The sequence below is a fragment of the Nomascus leucogenys genome, unplaced genomic scaffold (assembly GCF_006542625.1).
Source record: "Nomascus leucogenys isolate Asia unplaced genomic scaffold, Asia_NLE_v1 Super-Scaffold_285, whole genome shotgun sequence".
In the NCBI taxonomy this organism is placed as follows: domain Eukaryota; kingdom Metazoa; phylum Chordata; class Mammalia; order Primates; family Hylobatidae; genus Nomascus; species Nomascus leucogenys.
The window spans coordinates 2197619-2218077 of record NW_022095770.1 but is presented as its reverse complement, the minus strand read 5'-3'; the positions used below and the strand labels follow the sequence as shown (position 1 = coordinate 2218077).

Here is a 20459-nt window from a genome sequence, read left to right as displayed (position 1 = left end):
GACTTCTTTGAGAGTAAAAGGAAGGAAGGGAGAGCTTAGGGTAAGTAATAACACTGTTTACTAGAGCCATTCCTAGAGATTTTATTTATTTATTAACAGCATAATAAGCACACTTCAAGAAAATCTTAAGTGCTAAAAAAGTTAACCTCCTTAACTTGTGACTTTGTCTCATCTTTCATCTTAGGATATTCTACAGATTTAGATTTTTTAACTGCATAAAATTATACTTTTAACATATTAATACTGGAGTATGTGATTTACTACAGCGCGTTAGATCAGCTGTATGCAGTTTATTATAGATATTAGAGACTAATCCAGTGAACTGGAAAGTTTATATAATTTGAATGAGACAGCTGATTATGGTGAAGATAAAAGTTTTGTTTAGATGCAATAAAAGGTGACCAGGCCTCCATGGAGTATGGGCTCATTACAGAGAAATGCAAGTTACAATGCTACTCTTGGATTTTGAACCAGAACACCAAGTGGTAGTTCTGCTTCTCTAGAAATGACAGCTTTGAGTTTACATCATAACTCTTTCTGAGTCAGAATTAAGACATATTTTCAAATCCCACATCAAATTTGGTTTAAAAGATATGATTCTTTGTGAATTCCTTGCTTCTTCTTAAGCAAAGCTACATCGCAGATTCTTTGATTATCTAATATTTTTTATATTGGATGCTTGAAATATGTGGATGTGTCATGACAACAATCTCAGGAGCTATTTAATTCAGATCTAAATTTAGCAGAATCTTTGATACTAAACAGATGTGTCTCCTTTTGCAAAAAGCTCAGATATCTGAGGACGTGAAATACATTACTGATAAGAGCACTGGAGACAGTGGTGTTGCATATAAGTTCTCCCTTTCTGGGCTTTTCTGCTGTGGCACTGTTTTCAACATCTTCCTCAATGCAAAATTTAAGGTGTGACGCTTACTTGAGAATTCGACTCCTGTGCCACAGAACGAAGACTAATCTGAACATTCCCTTACCTCCTCTAAGTAAATTAAGGAAATGAAATTTATTTTATTTCACTTTACACAATATCTTCCAAGTTTAGGCATGTTGTAATATGTGACTGAATTTCCTTCTTTTTATAGACTCAATAGTATTCCGTTGTGTGTATATACCACATTTCTTGTTACTGTGCTTATTCCCTCTGGCTTTCATTACTTCATTTAAGTGATGGGCTCCAGACCATTCCAGTACCATAAGAAGAAAGAATATGTTTGTCTGTTATTCTTGAACGTTGGACTTTGGTTTAACACAGATACTAATGTTTGAAATTATTTTTCTTTAAGATATCATGGTTCTGGTTTTCTAGTTACAAATTCTGGGGATTCTCCCAATTTCTTCATCTCCATTTTACTAGTTCTCTAATTCAGTTGTGACTGCCTTACTTAGATTCTCTAGAAATAAAACATGATTGATGTACCAATCAAACGAATACAACATTCCTATGAAGGGCTTCTGTGCTTCTGCTCTGGGCTTCCATCCTAGTGATCTAGACCGGATAACACATAAACTTCAAGGACCTTCTCTTACCACCAACTTTTATCCTAAGCCAAGTCATAAGATCTATCTCTTCCCTCCTGAATGCCAACCAGGCTTTTTGGGGGCGCTGCTGAGCCAAAGTCCTGTTAATTAAAAGGTACATCCAACCTAAACCCTCTCAGAGAAACAGAGCACTAAATGAGGGGAATAAAATGTTGACTACATTGTAGGGCCATTGTGTACAGGTCGCTCCTCGATGTGTGGCTTGTGGCTCTGTCCACTCAGAGGAAGGTGCATATTATTTCTTACATAAAGCTGGAGGCTCAACAAACTGTGCACCCCTCTGTCTGTATCTTCTCCAAAGTGGTGCCTTTTCCTAATTCTTTTAAAGTTGTGCTAGCAGAGGTCCTGTTCTTTCGATTTTTTAAAAGGGAGGTGAAATTCACATAACCTACAATTAATCATTTTAAAGTGTATAATTGAGTGACATATTGTGTATTTATAATGTTGTGCAACATCGTCTCTCTCTAGTTTCAAAAACTTTTCCATCATCCCAGAAGAACACCCCCATGACCTTTAAGCAATCACTTCCCATACCCCTCTACCCCCAGGCACTGGCTCACCACTTTGATTTAACGATGAAAGATTTTATCCCTTGGAATGAAAGCCTCACTATGCATCTTTTATTTAATGCTTGCTTCATCTACAACGCTCTCTGAAAATTAGAATAAGAACGGTGATAGTATATAGCCAACATCACATTCATTTAAGTCCATCCTTGCAGTGAACATTTATTTTCTGCTTCACAATACATAAGAAGATTGCACAGGTATTATAAAAACATCAGTTGATACTCCCTTTCATCATTTTTCAAAGTATATTTTGAGGAGTATTTGTATTACAGGGTGTTAACAGGTAACATAAAAATAGAGAGTTTTCTGGCTAAGTTAGTTTGGGAGTGATGGTTATAGAGTTTTTTGTTTTTTGTTTTTTTTTTTTTGAGATGGACTCTCATTCTGTCACCCAGGCTGTAGTGTGGTGGCGCGATCTTGTTTCACTGCAACCTCCACCTCCTGTATTCAAGTGATTCTCCTGCTTCAGCCTGTAAGACCACAGGTGCCCGCCATGACGCCTGGATAATTTTTGTATTTTTAGTAGACACGGGGTTTTGCCATGTTTGTCATGCTGGTCTCGAACTTGTGACCTCAGGTGATCCACCTGCCTCAGCCTCCAAAAGTGCTAGGATGACAGGTGTGAGCCACTGAGCCCGGCCACTGGTTGTAGAGCTTTCTTTATTGCAGGGCATCTCAGTCCCTTTAATATTCCAGTGTGGCTTTATAAACTTGCAAGATGGTGTTAATGCATACAACATAATTTGACTACTGTATATTTTTTTCCTCTTTGGGCATCTGAAGCGATTACTGGTCAGTGTGTCACCTGTTTAGGAAATTATCTACTCTCTTATGCCTGGAAGGGATGTTGTCAGTAATGACTCAATTCTCTCATTTTCCAAATTAGAAATAGGTACCCAGGCAAGTGAAGGGACTTGCTCAAGGATTCATGGATAGCTAGTTACAAAGCTGGGACTAGAACTCTGGAGTCTTGATTTAGCTTTTTGTTCTACCCAATAGCATAAGATGTAAAAAATAGCTGTTTTTACATCTTATGCTATTGGGTAGAAGAAAAAAAAACACACCCAAATGTTCTTTCTGTTCTCTCACTCAACAACAATCAACACAGAAGATTTCTGTGGCCAATAAGCAAGGAAATATATTCTGCAGCAGATACCAGCTGCTTGTTTTCCACTCCAATTCCATTCTAACGCTATTTACCTGGTGATAGCATCAGGTTTTACAGGGTGAGGGCTCAGTTCCGTAAGACTGCCCCCTACTTCCAGTGCCAAGCACAAGCTCCAAGTTGTTTTGCCTGTGTTTCCCACCAACCAGCCATAAATTGGGAATTCCATGACACCCTCCTTAAGTTTGATGAATGTGCTAGAGCAGGTCCCGGACTCAGGGAAACATTTAGTTTATTGGTTTATTATGAAGACAGTTACAAAAGGTACAGAAGAAGAGATGCATAGGGTGAGGTGTGGGGGAAGGGGTATGAGGAGCTTTCATAACTTCTCTGGGAACAACACATTCCAGGAACCTCCACACATTCAGCTATCTGGAAGCTCCTGAAACTCTGCGGTTTTTTTTTTTTTTTTGAACATTTTATGGAGACTTCAGTGGATGGGCATGATGGACAACCATTAGAAACGTGATTGGACAAAAAGAGTATGATCTAATGTTAGTAGAGTGAGTGGTGAAACCCAGCAAGGCCTGTCTGTTCAGATCCTTCTTGGTCTCTCTATGCAGCCTTCCTTCCTCCAGGGCATGGGGCAGAACCTCTTCTGAAATGGGGAACTTATGACCTACAATCAGACAAGGTAGGTAGGAGAATATCTTGATGGCCAGTGCCAAGAACAGTGAGGGAAGATTATTGCCTTGAGGAGTAAAAGGAGCAGGTGAAAAGAGGGGAGGAGAAGGCCAGAGAGAGAGAGAGAGAGAGAGCGAGAGAGAGTGAGAGAGAGAGAGATTCTGCTTTCTGAGGCCTGCTTCTGAAGTCTAAAGTGCCCTAACATCAATAAAAGGGCTATGGGAGTTATGAGCCTAGGACCTTGAATGAAATGTGTATATTTGTTATGTGCTATTACTCTATAATCTTGTATTTGTATTCTTTTACAATTTTTATTATGCTTTTGTATATCTTAGATGATAGAAATAATTGTATACAACCTCATATATGAATGGACGAATGAATAGATTTGGCAAAACCTCAAGAAACTGAATCAATCTGTTGGAATACCTAGCCCACCACTTTGCCCATGTAAGGACCTTAGGAAACAGTTCCTAAATGTTGTCATGTTCCTTTAATCATATGTCTTGGCTGAAAAATATTGGACCATTTAATGGTAAAACAAAGGAAAATTACTTTTAAATATCATCATTAAAAGAGCAAAAATATAGAAAAACCATAGTGCCATGTCATGTTGATATTTTGAAAAATCCCAGTACCCCAATATCCTTAATAAATTCCAAAGCAAAGAAAGTTTGAACAACAACTTCATCATTGAAGAGATGAAAACTTTTATTAAATTTAAGTCCCAATAACTGTTGAAATATTTCGGATGATATTTATAGTAAAATAGTATCTAACTCTTTTCATATTGTAGGACTTTGGCTGACATCCAGGTCTAGGAAAGATTTTTGGGCTTCCATTGTAAATGAATTTACATCCTAGGGAATTTATGTGGCTGTGTGATGAGAGGTTGCAAGCCCAGTTATAGGTACTGGAGTTTAGAAGATTGTTAGGATTCTAATTTGGCTAGTTCTAAAGTGCCATCTTTTCAGGATCCCCAGCAGAAGGAGGTTTTCAACAAGTGGGCTCAGAGCAGTAGCAGCAGCAGACTGGGCGGCAGCAGGACTGTCCACAGTAGGACGGGCGGCAGCAGGAGGCCTGGGCATGGTGCAGTTGACAGCAGGATGGGGGTGTGCAGCTCACCACACAGCAGGGGGGCAGGCAGGTACCCTCCACACGGCAGTCTGGGCGGCACCACCTGATACGGGTGCTCACAGCTCCACTGCTGCCCTCCTGGCCATAGCTGATGCCACCACCAATGCCACAGCCAGTTCCGCAGGAGCTGGTCTGGCAGCAGCTTGGCTGGCAACAGCTGGTCTCACAGCAGCTTGGCTGGCAGCAGCTTGGCTGGCAACAGCTGGTCTCACAGCAGCTTGGCTGGCAGCAGCTGGAGCTGCAGGTCCCACTGGTTGAGAACCTGGGAAATCCGCAGAAGCTGGTCTGGCAGCAGCTTGGCTGGCAGCAGCTGGTCTCACAGCAGCTTGGCTGGCAGCAGCTGGTCTCACAGCAGCTTGGCTGGCAGCAGCTGGAGCCGCAGGTCCCACTGGTGGAGCAGCTGGGAAATCCGCAGAAGCTGGTCTGACAGCAGGCCATAGTGTCAGGAGTTGATCTGAAGGTTGGGTTGCTTGGAGGAGTTTCTGAATTATGGCTGCCTATTCCACTGCCGGCTTTTTATAAGTCTGGGCCAATTCCTCTATCTGTGGTGAACAACATTTTTATCTTGTTACTCTTTAAACCAGCCTTTCTACGGCCCTCTGATGGTTCAAATGCTGAATTGTTTTAAATATATCTCAAAATTGATTTTTCCTTATTGCTCAGCTAATACTCACCAAATGTGTTTGTCCTTGGTAAAAATGTTAACATTTTGTTTTCAAACAATGGTATAATTTCCACTTGAGCTTCAGCTTCAGTTTTGCACTTGTGGGTGTATCACCTGACAAGGTGACTCTCACCCATAAGATGATGTGATTTTGGAGATCATATTTACCAAACCTCAAGTCTCCAGAAAAGAATTATTAATCATGATTGTCCTTATGTAAGACTGCTTTGTATTTTTTAGACTAATAAGATTATACTCGCTCGATATAATCTTATTAGCCAGATAGAAACTCCGATAAACTCTATATTCATAGAAATTCATAGATTTTTCCCTGAAATGGAATCTTTCCAATTTCTGTGATATCTCCTGAACTTCACATTCATATTTTAGGAAACATTGATCACTCAGGAGGATTTATAAAACAAAACCTGTTCAATTTCAATGTCTCTTTAAAAAGAGGCTAAAATTCATATTCAGTAATTAGAAAAAGATTACAAAATATTTTAATGAAATTTACACTTCTCTATGAAAGACAAAAATCACTGGTATATGGATTATCTGGCATATAATTTTTCAAAGGCAGAATTTATTTTTAATTTATGTCATTTCACATTACTAAACCATGTGTCCTGTGAAAAGATATTAGACCAAAGAGCATGACAACTGAATTTAGGAAGAGGAATCAATCAAACAAAAAGCAAGAGTTAGAAAATACTTTTATCTGCTTTATAAGGCAGGTTAGAAAATGGGTGACCAAATATAGTTCAAGAGGTGTAGTATAATAAATGCAAAGAGATTAAGAAAAATTCCAGCAAAATAAGTTAAAACAATTCCTGGTCATTGCCAGAAGAAAGAATGTGATGTTACACTGGGAGTTTAGGGTTACATAAGATAAATGAAAAAAGGCTGGTCAAAAACATATTATTTCTACTTGGGGTAGGTTTATTTCTCCCTTCCAATCGTGAATAGAAACACATAGTTAGCTTTTTATGAGGTGGTGGCATTTGTTTGTACAGGAATGGGGTTGTATTACAAGGTGATTCATGCCAGCTTCAGTAAAGATGTTCACGTCATATGGTAACCATGACTGTAGGTATGAAGTTGAAAATGGTTATATGTAATCACTGAATGTTGGAGATCAAAAATGTAGTAAATTATCTGTTCCACCACTTAATTTTATAGGTGCAGAAACTGACATCATTCTTATTATAAATAGCACATATCTATTAACTTCTACTATGCCCAGAGCACTAAAGGCTTATACAGAAAGCAAGACCCCATCTATTTGTTTCGTATCTTGCTCTAGTATAAAAATCAGTGTAGTAGCAATAGGAGGGATTAATCAAGGAAAAGAGTTGAGTATAGAACCATTTATTCTCAAAGTTCTAAATGGGAACATTGGTGGTGTGGTATGGAGCACTTTTCATTTTCACTTAACACCGGTTGATGTTAGAATACTCTTGAGTCTTGAAGAGGTTAAGCAACTTGTTCCATTCACACAGTACACAATCAGAAGATCTGGGTAAAAACTCCTATCACTCATTCCTAGACCAGTTCTTTTTATTTTATACCATGCTGCTTTTCAGAATCAATTAATGTTAGTAAGGCTCTTTGTCTTTGTCTTTTTTTCTAAAAAAAAGGTATTTTATAATAGCTCAAGAATAGAAATATTAGATGGTAGAGAGATGACACTATGGAGTAGTGATTTTAAATACACAATAAATAAGTATAAATATGTTAAAGTTCTTTTAAGTATCTGGACCAGAGACTTATAACTGGAGTAAGTCACATTTGCTTCCTAGTTGTTTTTTGTTTCCCACATTCAACTGAGTTAATATACTTTCTGGGTTTCTACATCTGCTGTACTCATCGTGTCTTCTTTATTCCATGCGTATTATCTTAGTTGAGCTCTTATTGTACATCACTTGGACCAAGGCAATATCTTCCTGATTAGTTTCTGTATAGTTCTGTATGACTCATTTCTCTGGCCTTTGACCTCTGTCTTTATAAGGAGCTATCATGAGAATTGTCCCAATACCCCGCTCTTGTTATGCCATTTTCCTGCCCCAAAGCTTTCAATAGCTCCTTACTGCTTATTGCATTAAGGGTGTACTCCGTTGGCTAGTATTCAAAGCATACAAATTTTCCAAATCTTTCTTTCACTATCACTCTCTATATATCCAGTGCCCCCAGCCAAACTGTACTCTGAACAACCCTATGGTTCCCCTCCCTCCATACCTTTGCTCGTACTATTTCTATTGCTGAGAATGCCATCCCTGTGATCTGGGCACCACCGTCTGAACCCATATAAAATGTTAGCTTCTCTTTTCAATCTCTCTTATTTTCCCCAACCAATAGTGACTTCTGTGTTGACACCACACAGTGTTGTACTTTTATTTTTTCACATTCTACTTTTTAGATGAATTATAGATGAATATGACTCACGCCCCTAGAAGCTTTTTGAAGAAGGGAACATTTTTAATTCAATTTTAATTTCTATTTTATACCATATAGCCTATGACTGCATATGGTAGGCAAGTAGCACATTTAGACCCTATTTCTAAACTTACTTAAAAACAACCCAAACTGGATTAAGTACTTAAATATAAGACCGCAAATAATAAAACTACTAGAAGAAAACATACAGGAAACATTTTATGGCACTGGTCTGGGCAATTGATTTTTTTGGGGGTGATAAGATCTCAAAGGCACAGGCAACAAAAGTGAAAGTAGACAAAGGGGATTATATAAAACTAAAAACCTTCTGCACAGCAAAGGAAACAATCAAATCAACAGAGTGAAGAGACAACCTAGAGAATGGGAGAAAATATTTTCTTTTTTTTTTTGGTACCCTTTTTTTTATTATACTTTAAGTTCTAGGGTACATGTGCACAACGTGCAGTTTTGTTACACATGTATACATGTGCCATGTTGCTGTGCTGCACCCATTAACTCATCATTTACATTAGGTATATCTCCTAATGCTATCCCTCCCTCCTCCCCCCACCCCACGACAGGCCGTGGAGTGTGATGTTTCCCTTCCTGTGTCCAAGTGTTCTCATTGTTCAATTCCCACTATGAGTGAGAACATGCAGTGTTTGGTTTTCTGTCCTTGTGATAGTTTGCTGAGAATGATGGTTTCCAGCTTCATCCATGTCCCTAAAAAGGACATGAACTCATCATTTTTTATGGCTGCATAGTATTCCATGGTGTATATGTGCCACATTTTCTTAATCGAGTCTATCATTGTTGGACATTTGGCTTGGTTCCAAGTCTTTGCTGTTGTGAATAGTGCCACAATAAACATATGTGTGCATGTGTCTTTATAGCAGCACGATTTATAATCCTTTGGGTATACACCCAGTAATGGGATGGCTGCGTCAAGTGGTGTTTCTGGTTCTAGATCCCTGAGGAATCACCACACTGTCTTCCACAATGGTTGAACTAGCTTATAGTCCCACCAACAGTGTAAAAGTGTTCCTATTTCTCCACATCCTCTCCCGCACCTGTTGTTTCCTGACTTTTTAATGATCACCATTCTAATTGGTGTGAGATGGTATCTCATTGTGGTTTTGATTTGCATTTCTCTGATGGCCAGTGATGATGAGCATTTTTTTTTCATGTGTTTGTTGGCTGCATAAAGATCTTCTTTTGAGAAGTGTCTGTTCGTATCCTTTGCCCACTTTTTGATGGCGTTGTTTGTTTTTTGTTGTAAAGTTGTTTGAGTTCATTGTAGATTCTGGATATTAGCCCTTTGTCAAAAGAGTAGATTGCAAAAATTTGGGAGAAAATATTTTCAAACTATGCATCTGACCAGGGGTTAATATCCAGAATATATAAGGAACTTGAACAACTCAACAGTGAATAATAATAATAAATCCAATTAAAAATAGGTAAAAGACCTGAATAGATATTTCACAAAAGAAAACATACAAATTGCCAACACATATATGAAGAAGTGCTCCGAATCACTAATCATCAGGAAGTGCAAATCAGAACCGCAATGAGATATCATATCACCCCAATTAGAATGGCTATTATCAAAAATACAAAAAAATAACAAATGCTGGTGTGGATGTGGAAAAAAGGGAATTCATACAAGGTTGGAGGGAATGTAAAGTAGTATAGCCTTTATGGAAAACAGTATGGAGGGTCCCCTAAAAATTAAAAATAGAACTACCATATGATCCAGGAATCCCACTATTGAGTATATATCCAAAGGAAATGAAATCAGTATGTTGAGGAGATATCTGCACTTCCATGTTTATTGCAGCACTATTCACAACAGCCAACATATGAAAACAATCTAAGTGTCCATCAATGGATGAATGGATAAAGAAAATGTGACACACACTCACACACACACACACACAATGAAATACTATCAGCCACGAAAAAGAATGAAATACTATCACGTGCAGCAACATGGATGAACCTGGAGGACGTTATGTTAAGTGAAATTAACCAGGCACAGAAAGACAAATAGCACATTCTCTCACTCTATGTGAAATCTAAAGAAGTTGATCTCACAGAAGTAGAGAGGAGAATAGTGGCTAACAGAGGCTGGGGAGGGTGAGAGGAGGGGAGGATAGGCAGAGATTGGTCTACAGGTACAAAGTTACAGGTAGATAGGAGGGATAAGTTTTGGTATTCTAATGTACAGTAGGGTGACTATGGTTAGTAATTTTTTATCGTATATTTCAAAATAGCTATCAGAGAAGATTTTAAATGATCTTACCATGAAGAAATGATAAATGTATGAGGTGACAAATATGCTAAACACCCTGACTTGATTATTACAAAATGTATACGTGTATGGAAACATCACACTGCACCCCATAAATATGTACAATTATGTGTCAGTTTTTTTAATTAAAAAATTAATTTAATACAAAATATTAGAATGAGTAAATAAAACCAAAGCTTTTTGCAAGGCCAAAGAACAGATATTTATTAGAAAATAAACATGCCACGAAATCTTAGATAGGAAGAAGGAAATTGCTTCTTTTACAAAGACTTCAGAATGGCCCAGGTCTTAATAGATGAGCCCGGTTCTCGGTTCCCAGCTTGGTTGATGTGGGGTCTTGTGGGCTCAGGGCAGGAGGTTTGTTAAGGTAGAGAAATCGGAGTGTGACTTTTTCAGAAGGTGAGTTACGCGTTCCGGGCATTCAGTGCACTGCTCAGCAGGAGGAGGTCCTGCAGGTGGTGCTGCAAGGGGTCGGCTGACCGCAGGGGGGCCGGCAGCAGGGGGACTGCACAGACACAGGCTGGCAGCAGGTGGTGGCCCAGCAGCAGGGCCTGCACACCACAGCCGTGCATGACGTGGGGCAGCAGGTGATGGGGCGGCAGCAGCCTTCCTGCAGGCAGCAGGGGTCGCAGCACACCGGGCGGCGGCAGGGCTCGCAGATGGGGCGCGTGCAGCGGGGCACGCAGGTGACGGGGCGGCACACGGTGGTCTGGCAGGTCACGGGGCGGCAGCAGCAGGGGTCGCGGCAGCAGCAGGGCTGGCAGCAGCCTCCCCCATAGCTCAGGCAGGAGAAGGTGGAGCCGCAGCAGGAGCCGGTCATGGTGGTGTCTGAGGCTGGTGTGGGTTGGGCTGTTGAGAGGAGCTGGGTGTTCTCGGGTGTGAATGTCCTCGTTCCATTCTGGGCCCTTTATATACCTTGGCCGGGTGCAGGTGACCCTTTTCGTTTACCTTTTGGCCAATTAAGTAGAATTTTGTTTTGACTAATGGTTGCTTGTGACACACTCATTATCTCATTAAAGAGCTCTTGTTGCATCTCTAAGTATGGATGTACTCACACTGGGTGAAAATCTAAGAACTCATCATCATTTGAGGTGATAGTAGCTCTTGATGCTTATTTTGAGTAGATAGCACTGGATCGAATCTGGACAAAACGGTCTAAAAAAACTTCAGTTTTTTAAAGAAATTAAAAACATAGAGAAGTACATAGAACACTGAGTAGAGCCTATCCTGACCCCAGTAGGGGACTCAAGTCCTTGGAAGCACCTACATGTGAAACGTGAATCACATGAGTGTTAGACAAGCCCTCCTGTGCAGTCTGCTTAGGAATATGTTTGATTATCACTTGATATAGTGGGATACACAGGCCTTGAATAGGATAGCAGCTCATAGAGTTGTACAGGACACACAAAAATTTTTGCAAACCACTAAGTATTGGAATAAAACCTCCAAGACTGCCTTGCATGTTTTCTTTTCTCTAGTTCAGGTTGTGTGCAACTCTGGTCTTTCTGGTCATAAGATGATGATTTTTATCTCTGAAACATGTCATTTTTTAGCCTTGCCTTTCTTGTGCATGTAATGAAGAATTCTGTAATGGGAAATTTTTCTGAATATACCTTGTCGGCCGGGCACAGTGGCTCACACCTGTAATCCCAACACTTGGGGAGGCCAAGGCAGGTGGACCACCTGAGCCTGGGAGTTCAAGACCACCATGGGCAACATGGTGAAGCCTCAACTCTAATAAAATACAAAAAATTAGCCGGGTGTGGTGGCAGGTGCCTGTAGTCCCAGCTATGCGGGAGGCTGGGGAACGAGAATCACTTGAGCCCCAGAGGTGGAGGTTGCAGTGAGCTGAGATCATGCCACTGCACTCCAGCTTGGGCTACAAAGTGAGACTCCATCTCAAAAAAGAAATATGCATATATGCCTTGACATAGGTGCTCTGACTAGCAAGTGACAAGAAAGGGGTTTTCAACCAACATTGCACACATATCCAGAACACTGTTCAGGGGAGACACATTGGGAGGCTGCCCAGTGTTCTGCTGTGTCACTGCTAAAAGTGTGATGGACACGCTTCTTCAGGAAGTGTTGCCAGGGGCAGTTCAGGAACTGCATGGGGGAAACAGTCCCATTACTTTCCAGCTTTACTCCTCCTGTTAGTCACCAGACAGGGTTTTGAATCACTTCAGGATCATTTTCTTTATTTGAAAGAATGTGCCTTGGGCCCGGACATCTAAAGCTCCCCAAATGGAATTTCAAGCATAATTTCAAAACTTTAAAAGGAATGTAAATTGACTGAACCCATAGTCACAATTAGGGAAACAGAAGAGGGAGATATCAGGCACAATCTCATTGCTAGAGACCTTTGAGTCTCCTGTTTTACATTCTTTTCTTTGTTTATGGACATGGGATTTTTGTTTTTCAAAGTGGTAACTAGAGGTAACTAGGTAAAAAGTTGTATATTCTGCTCTTTTCGAGACATATTATCTCATAATTTATTTTCATGCTGCTGTGGGGTCTTCATGATAATCACATTTTATGCAATGGGAGCCTCTTTGGAAGACTTAAATCATCACGTTAACAAGACTCATTTCTCTACTGCAGAAACTTTGAACCCAAGGTCGTTCTAAAGAGATCTGTCTCTCCCCTTTATAAAGATTTGTCTCTCTCCTTTATAAGGATCTGTCTCTCCCCTTTATAAATATCCAAAAAGATAGTCTATGCATCACTCAGTAAACCTTTCTAGTGTTTATTCACTCTAAGGCACTTATCCACACCCCATAGCCAAACTTCATTTTCAGGCAGAGAAAATATGGGTGATGCTTCAGTTATTCATGCCCCAGAGTTGTGAGAGCACAGACAGCTCTGCAGTTTGACACTGGTGGCAAGTCACATCCTATTTTCTGACCCCACTTGTTCTGAAACTGGACAATGCTCATTTAAAGCTCTGCCACTTACTGGCTGTGTGTCCTTGGGCCATAATAATAGTTCATATCAGCATTGTTGTAAGGATTACGTGAGCTAATATTTGTCAAGTGCTAAGAACAAACAGTGTCTGGCACTTAGTGTCTTGTATTTGTTAAATATATATATATACACACACATATATAGTAACATGACCTTTTACTATATATAGTAAAATATATGTATATATGTATATATACATATATTACATATATAGTAAAATATATAGTATATATACTATACATGTATACAGTATATATACTATACATGTATATGGTATATATATTACATATATAGTAAAATACATAGTATATATATACTATACATGTATATAGTATATATATTACTATATATAGTAATATATATAGTATATATGTATATATACATATATATATTTTACTATACATAGCATATATATTTTCTATATGTATGTATATTTTCTATATATATGACATATATATAGGTATATATCTCTCTCTATATATAGATACGTATCTATATATAGAGAGAGATATATACCTATATATATGTCATATATATAGAAAATATATATACTATATATATTTACTGTATGTATACTATATGTGTATATAGTAAAAGGTCATGTTACATTGGTACTTTCTAAATTCTAAACTTTAAGTTTAGAATGAAGACCAACATATTTGTTATGGCAAATGGTCAGTTCTCCACTCAGTCACCAAATAATACACATGAGATAACATTGTTCAGTGGTAAGTTCCATTAATAGCATGAAATAAAAGCACCTGGAAGGAAGAAATAGAGCGCCTTCTCACTGAGCACTTACTTCTGTTAAGGGAGTCAGACTATTGTTGAACTGACAGAAGGCACATCTGTCAGGACTGTGTATAACAACAAGACCCCTACTGAGAACCCCACAGCCCGTGCAATACAGAATGGGGTCTTAGAGAAGCATCCTTAAAAAAAAAAAGCCTTCAATTTGATTTAGACGGATTTCTCGTGGTGATGGACAACAGATTTTGTGTAACAAACTCTGGAGCTTTATTTCTCATTATTGTTTAACAATAACATTATAAACAATTTTTTTTTCATTATTTCAACTTTTCCTTTAGATTCATGTGGTATGTTGTGTGATGTGCCAGTTTGTTATGTGGGTATATTGTGTGATGCTGAGGTTTGGGGTATGATTGATCCTGTCACCCAGGACTGAGTGTAGACCCAGTAGTTTTTCAGCCTGTGTCTCCCTCCCTCTCTCCCCGCTCTAGTAGTCCCCAGTGTCTACTGTTGCCATCATTATGTCAATGAGTACCTGATGTTTAACTCCCATTTGTCAGTGAGAACATGCGGCATTTGGTTTTCTGTTCCTGGGTTAATTTGCTTAGTATAATGGCTCCCAGCTGCATCCACATTACTGTGAAGGACATGATTTCATTGTTTTTTTATGGCTGAGTAGTATTCCATGGTGTATGTGTACGATATTTTCTCTATCCAGTCCACCACTGATGGGAACCTAGGTCGATTCCATGTCTTTGCTATTGTGAATTGTACTGTGACAAACATGCAAGTGCATGTGTCTTTTCGGTAGAATGAGTTGTTTTCTTTTGGCTACAGACCAAGTAAAGGGATTGCTGGGTCAAATTATAGTTCTACTTTAAGTTCTTGAAAAATCTCCACACTGCTTTCCATGGTGGCTGAACTAATTTACATTCCCATCAACAGCATATAAGCATTCTCTCCTCTCGACAGCCTTGTCAGCATCTGTTGTTTTTTTACTATTTTTTTCTTTATTCTGAAAGTATGGGGCTTCAATTACTGAGCTTTTTAATAATAGCCATTCTGACTGGTGTAAGATGGTATCTCATTGTGGTTTTGATTTTGCATTTCTTTGATGAATAATGATGTGGAGCATTTTTTCACATGTTTGTTGGCTGCTTGTATGTCTTGTTTTGAGAAGTGATTGTTCAAGTCCTTTGCCCACTTTTTAATGGGGTTATTTGTTTTTGCTTTTTCAATTGTTTAAGTTCCTTATAGATTCTGGATTTTAGGCCTTTGTTGGATGCACAGTTTGTGAATATTTTCTCTCATTCTGTAGGTTGTCTGTTTACTGTGTTCATAGTTTCATTTACTGTGCAGAAGCTCTTTAGTTTAATTAGGTCCCACTTGTCAATTTTTGTGTTTGTTGCAATTGCTTTTGAGGACTTAGTCATAAATTCTTTCCCAAGGTTGATGTTCAGAATGTTGTTTTCCAGATTTTCTCCTAGGGTTTTTATAGTTTGAGGTCTTACATTTAAATCTTTAATCCATCTTGAGTTAATTTTTCTATGAAAGGTCAGGGTCTAGTTTCAATCATCTACATAGAGCTAGCCAGCTATCCCAGCACCACTTATTGAATAGGGAATCCTATCCTCATTGCTTATTTTTGTTAATGTTATCAAAGATTAGATTGTTGTATGAGCATGGCTTTATTTCTGGGTTCTCTATTCTGTTCCTTTTGTCTATGCCACTTTATATTTTACAACTTTCTGTTTTTGTACCAGTACCATGCTGTTTTGTTTACTGTAGTCTTATAGCATAGTTTGAAGTCAGGTAATGTGATGCCTTCAGTTTTATTTTTATTTAGGATTGCTTTGACTATTTGGGCTCTTTTTGGTTCCATATGAATTTCAGAATAGTTTTTTTCTAGTTCTGTGAAAAATGACATTGGTAGCTTGATAGAAATAGCATTGAATCTGTAGATTGCTTTGGGCAGTGTGGTCATTTTAATGATACTGATTCTTCCAGTCCATTGGCATGGGATGTTTTTCCATTCATTTGTGTCACCTATCATTTCTTTAAGTCATGTTCTATAGTTTTCTCTGTAGAGATTTTTCACTTCCTTGGTTAGATGTATTCCTAGGGAGTGTGTGTATGTGTGTGTGTGGCTATTGAAGTGTAAAATAAAGTTGTAAAATGTACAACCGTTTTGTGATTAACATGTCTCTCACCATACTAAGAAGTGTTTGACTTGAGGTCTAAATGCAGGAAACTTGTATTCTCCAGGGTCTTTTCTGAACTTTTGGGATTATAATTAGATTAGTGAGTAACTTATTTACTCTTACATTACTCATGTTTCTTTAACTTCAAAAACAGAGGTAATTGGCCAGAGTTTGCCTAAGGCTTCTTCCACCTCTAACACCCTGGGCGTTCTATGATGTTCCAACAGGTGTTGGATCAGTAAACACGCCATTAGGCTGGGAATATAAGTTTCAACTCAGATGCAGCCTCCTAGCCTGTTTCTTGTTGCAGAACATTTCTCAGGTGTTCAATGCATGCCTGGAATTCTGGGCACAAGTGACTCTGTACATATGATAAAGACATAGTTGTACCCATCTTCCTGACTCAGCTGTGCTCCATAAATGTCATTTACAATGATTATAAGAAAACTACTCAGACTTGAGTTATGAGAACGATATAAGAGGATTATTCTGCATCTTGCTTTGAGTATCTCTAGACAAAATAGAGAGACAATCTCCCAGAAGGAAATATCACAAAGACCATGATTTCTATGCTAGGAGTATTGAGTTTATTAGAAAGCAGACAACATGATATAGGAGTCAGACTGGAGTCCTAGGAAAAGTATTTTTCATCTGTGGTTGGTCTGAAAAAGTGTCTTCAATGCATAGTGTGAGCTAGTATGAAGAGATGAGAAATGGGCTTCTCAAGGAAACGTGTATTGCTCTGTGGCGAAGCCCTGAGGGGCAGCGGGATGGACCTGGCCATCTTCTGAGGGGCCTTTCGTGATAACGGGCTGCTCAGCAGGAGGAGGTCCTGCAAGTGGTGCTGCAAGGGGTCGGTTGGCCGCAGGGGGGCCGGCAGCAGGGGGACTGCACAGACACAGGCTGGCAGCAGGTGGTGGCCCAGCAGCAGGGCCTGCACACCACAGCCGTGCATGACGTGGGGCAGCAGGTGATGGGGCGGCAGCAGCCTTCCTGCAGGCAGCAGGGGTCGCAGCACACCGGGCGGCGGCAGGGCTCGCAGATGGGGCGCGTGCAGCGGGGCACGCAGGTGACAGGGCGGCACACGGTGGTCTGGCAGGTCACGGGGCGGCAGCAACAGGGGTCGCAGCAGCAGCAGGGCTGGCAGCAGCTTCCCCCGTAGCTCAGGCAGGAGAAGGTGGAGCCGCAGCAGGAGCCGGTCATGGTGGTGTCTGAGGCTGGTGTGGGTTGGGCTGTTGAGAGGAGCTGGGTGTTCTCAGGTGTGAATGTCCTCCTCCCCCTCTGGGCACTTTATATACGCTGGCTGGGAGCTGATGACCCCCAGGACACGAGGTCATTTCCTTGTTTTCACTTATTCTTCCTGAAATAACACAAGCAGATCAGTAAGTTTTCTAGGCATTGTTTAGATGCTCAGGTACACATAAAAGTCTATTTTCCTTATTTAGTGTAGACCCATTATATTTTGCTATTTATGGTTCAAATATGAATTTAATGACCCTAACTTCAAAGTCTCCAATTATCGTTATAATTCAATGATGCTTTTGCTAGTTGCTGTTTTGATAGCACAAAGTAGCTGTTGTGCTCTGCATGCTCTGAGGGTTATTACTTGCTAGCAGTTGAAGTGAAGTGATCACCTCAAGTTATTAGCATTCTTTGCCTCTGCTAAGCTTCCTGGGCAAAACAAGTCGAGGATAATACTACAGGGATAGTTTAAAAGTCAGGATTTCTCAGTAAAAGAAGAATTTTCCCGTCCCCTTTTTGGAGGTACAAGAATGCGTTTTAGTAGGTTTCCATCATCCAGTGGTTTTTGTCTTAGAGATATGTTCATTGATTTCTATGGTTGTATCTTTCCAGACCAGAGTAAATTTCACTGTAATCTTCATGATAGCCAGTATCATTAAGTGCTAAGTATGTTCCAAGCATCATATTAAAAAATACATGCATTAATCTAATCTTCATAACATTCTTAGGATGTGGATACTGTTTATTTCTCATTTCACTCATAAGGAACCAGATAAGTGATTTACCCAAGGTCATGTACCTAGTAAGTGTTGGAGCCAATACTCATTCCAGAAATATCTGTGGGAGCATTATTTATCAGCCCCAAAAGCTGAAAAACTCACTGTAGCTAAAGAATGGATTGTAGGTACCACATTCCCAGGTATTAAGGAATGTCTATTTTGTTTAGAAGCTTTTACAGTGTATTTACTTTGAAAACAGTTGTTATTTGTGATATGTCTAATTTTTAGAGTCGGTTGAAAGGACTCTATGTCTTACCAATAGCCTCAGGAATGGGAAGAATTACCTTGTATTCAGGCTTCTGAAAATGTCGAAACATACCCTAAGGAGATAATGTCATAGTTGGGCATAACTGAATGATCATGGGGTATTGTGAACAAAGCCACCAATATGGTGAGGAAGTCAAACAAGTCTATGTAGATGAAGGTTGCAGTCTTGCGGTATAACAAAACCCTTCAGTAGTGATCCCAGTTGAACGTGTTCTCGGGCATCATCTGGCCCATACCTCAGTGTCTTCAACATCTCCCCGTGTGCTATGCTGGGGCTCATTTCTGCTTATGGAACCAACTGTCATTTTTAATTGTTTCAAACTGTCATGACTTGTAGGCAAATTATGTCACTCAATCAATTTTGAGTCTTTGCCTCTTAATTTACTTGGTCTTGACCTTTTCCTTTACAACTAAGTCTGCTCTATTAGGTTGGTGCAAAAAGTAATTGCGGTTTTTGGCATTACTTTCAATGGCAAAAGCTGCAATTATTTTTGCACCAACCTAATAGATCTGAAGTTGAAGGTTCAAGTGTAAGTCTTCTTATTGATCACACCACTTGCATGGTTTCTTACAGGCTTACCCAGATCTGCACCAGCCACGTCAGCCAACCAGAGAATGGGGTGACTGTGGGAATAAATGAGATCCAATAATAATGATAGGTTTGGGGGCAAACAAGGCATTGTCCATTTGAGAAAACACTTTTAAATAAGGAAGTCTCTAGAAGGCTAACAAGAAAAACTCTGAGAGGAGAAAAACAGATGTACTTAACGAATTTTGAAAACAGTGATCAAGAATATATAGAAAGAAATTAGGCTTGTGAGCCTATCCATTGGTTAATTACCAAACCGTTAACAAAGATAAGACTCCATTGTGCGTGTACCAAAAATGTAAAAGTTTTGAATATAACAGTCTTCTTATTGAGAAACTTTTACCATATTTCCAGAAAAAAGATCTTTCTTCATGATTGGTTTATTGTTTTATTTTAAGAATATGCATATCCAGCATGAGTTGAGAGTTGGGATGGAATGATGATGTCTTTCTCTCTTCTAACCAATGTCCTTAGAACTTATTCATTTATCATTCAACACATCATTTCTGATTATACTCAATGTGCCAAATATTGTGCAGGTCAGTGGGAATCTAGTAGTGAACAAAGTTAGTCAAGTTCCTGGCCCTCAATGTAAATTAGCTCAGCCATTGTGGAAAGCAGTCTGGCAATTTCTGAAAGTATTTAAAATAGAATTACCATTTGACCCAGCAATCCTATTATTGGGTATGGACCCAGAGGGACAGAAATCATTCTACCATAAAGACATATACATGCATATGTTTATTGCAGCACTGTTCAAGGTAGCAAAGATATGGAATCAACCTAAATACCCATCAAGGGTGGACTGGATAAAGAAAATGTGGTACACATACACCATGGAATACTATACAGCCATAAAAAAGGAAATTATGTCCTTTGTAGCAATTGGATGAATCTGGAGGCCATTATCCTAAGTAAACTAACACAGATACAGAAAACCAAATACGGCATGTTCTCACTTATAAGTGGTAGCTAAACATTGAGTACATATAGACACAAATAAGGGAACAACAGATACTGAAGCCTACTTGAGGGCAGATGGTGGGAAGAGGGTGAGGATAAAAAAACCACCTATCTGTTACTATGCTTTTGTTTAATTAAATTAATTAATTAATTTTTTGAGACGGAGTCTCACTCTGTCACCCAGGCAGGAGTGCAGTGGCGCAATCTTGTCTCACCAAAGCTCTGTCTCCCAGGCTCAAGCGAT

At 39.4% G+C, this 20459-nt stretch overlaps 3 protein-coding genes across 3 annotated transcripts; all 3 read right to left on the bottom strand.

Moving 5' to 3' along the window:
• Positions 1-4908: 4908 nt before the first annotated feature.
• Positions 4909-5487, bottom strand: LOC115833603 (keratin-associated protein 1-3-like). Its single transcript, XM_030808218.1, has one exon. The coding sequence runs from the start codon at positions 5485-5487 to the stop codon at positions 4909-4911; it is 579 nt and encodes a 192-aa protein (XP_030664078.1).
• A 5405-nt stretch (positions 5488-10892) lies between these two features.
• Positions 10893-11308, bottom strand: LOC100592727 (keratin-associated protein 2-1-like). The gene has a single exon (XM_003278288.3). The coding sequence runs from the start codon at positions 11278-11280 to the stop codon at positions 10894-10896; it is 387 nt and encodes a 128-aa protein (XP_003278336.1). The 5' UTR covers positions 11281-11308; the 3' UTR covers position 10893.
• Positions 11309-17191: 5883 nt separating this feature from the next.
• Positions 17192-17578, bottom strand: LOC100579472 (keratin-associated protein 2-1-like). The gene has a single exon (XM_003279403.3). The coding sequence runs from the start codon at positions 17576-17578 to the stop codon at positions 17192-17194; it is 387 nt and encodes a 128-aa protein (XP_003279451.1).
• Positions 17579-20459: the final 2881 nt, after the last annotated feature.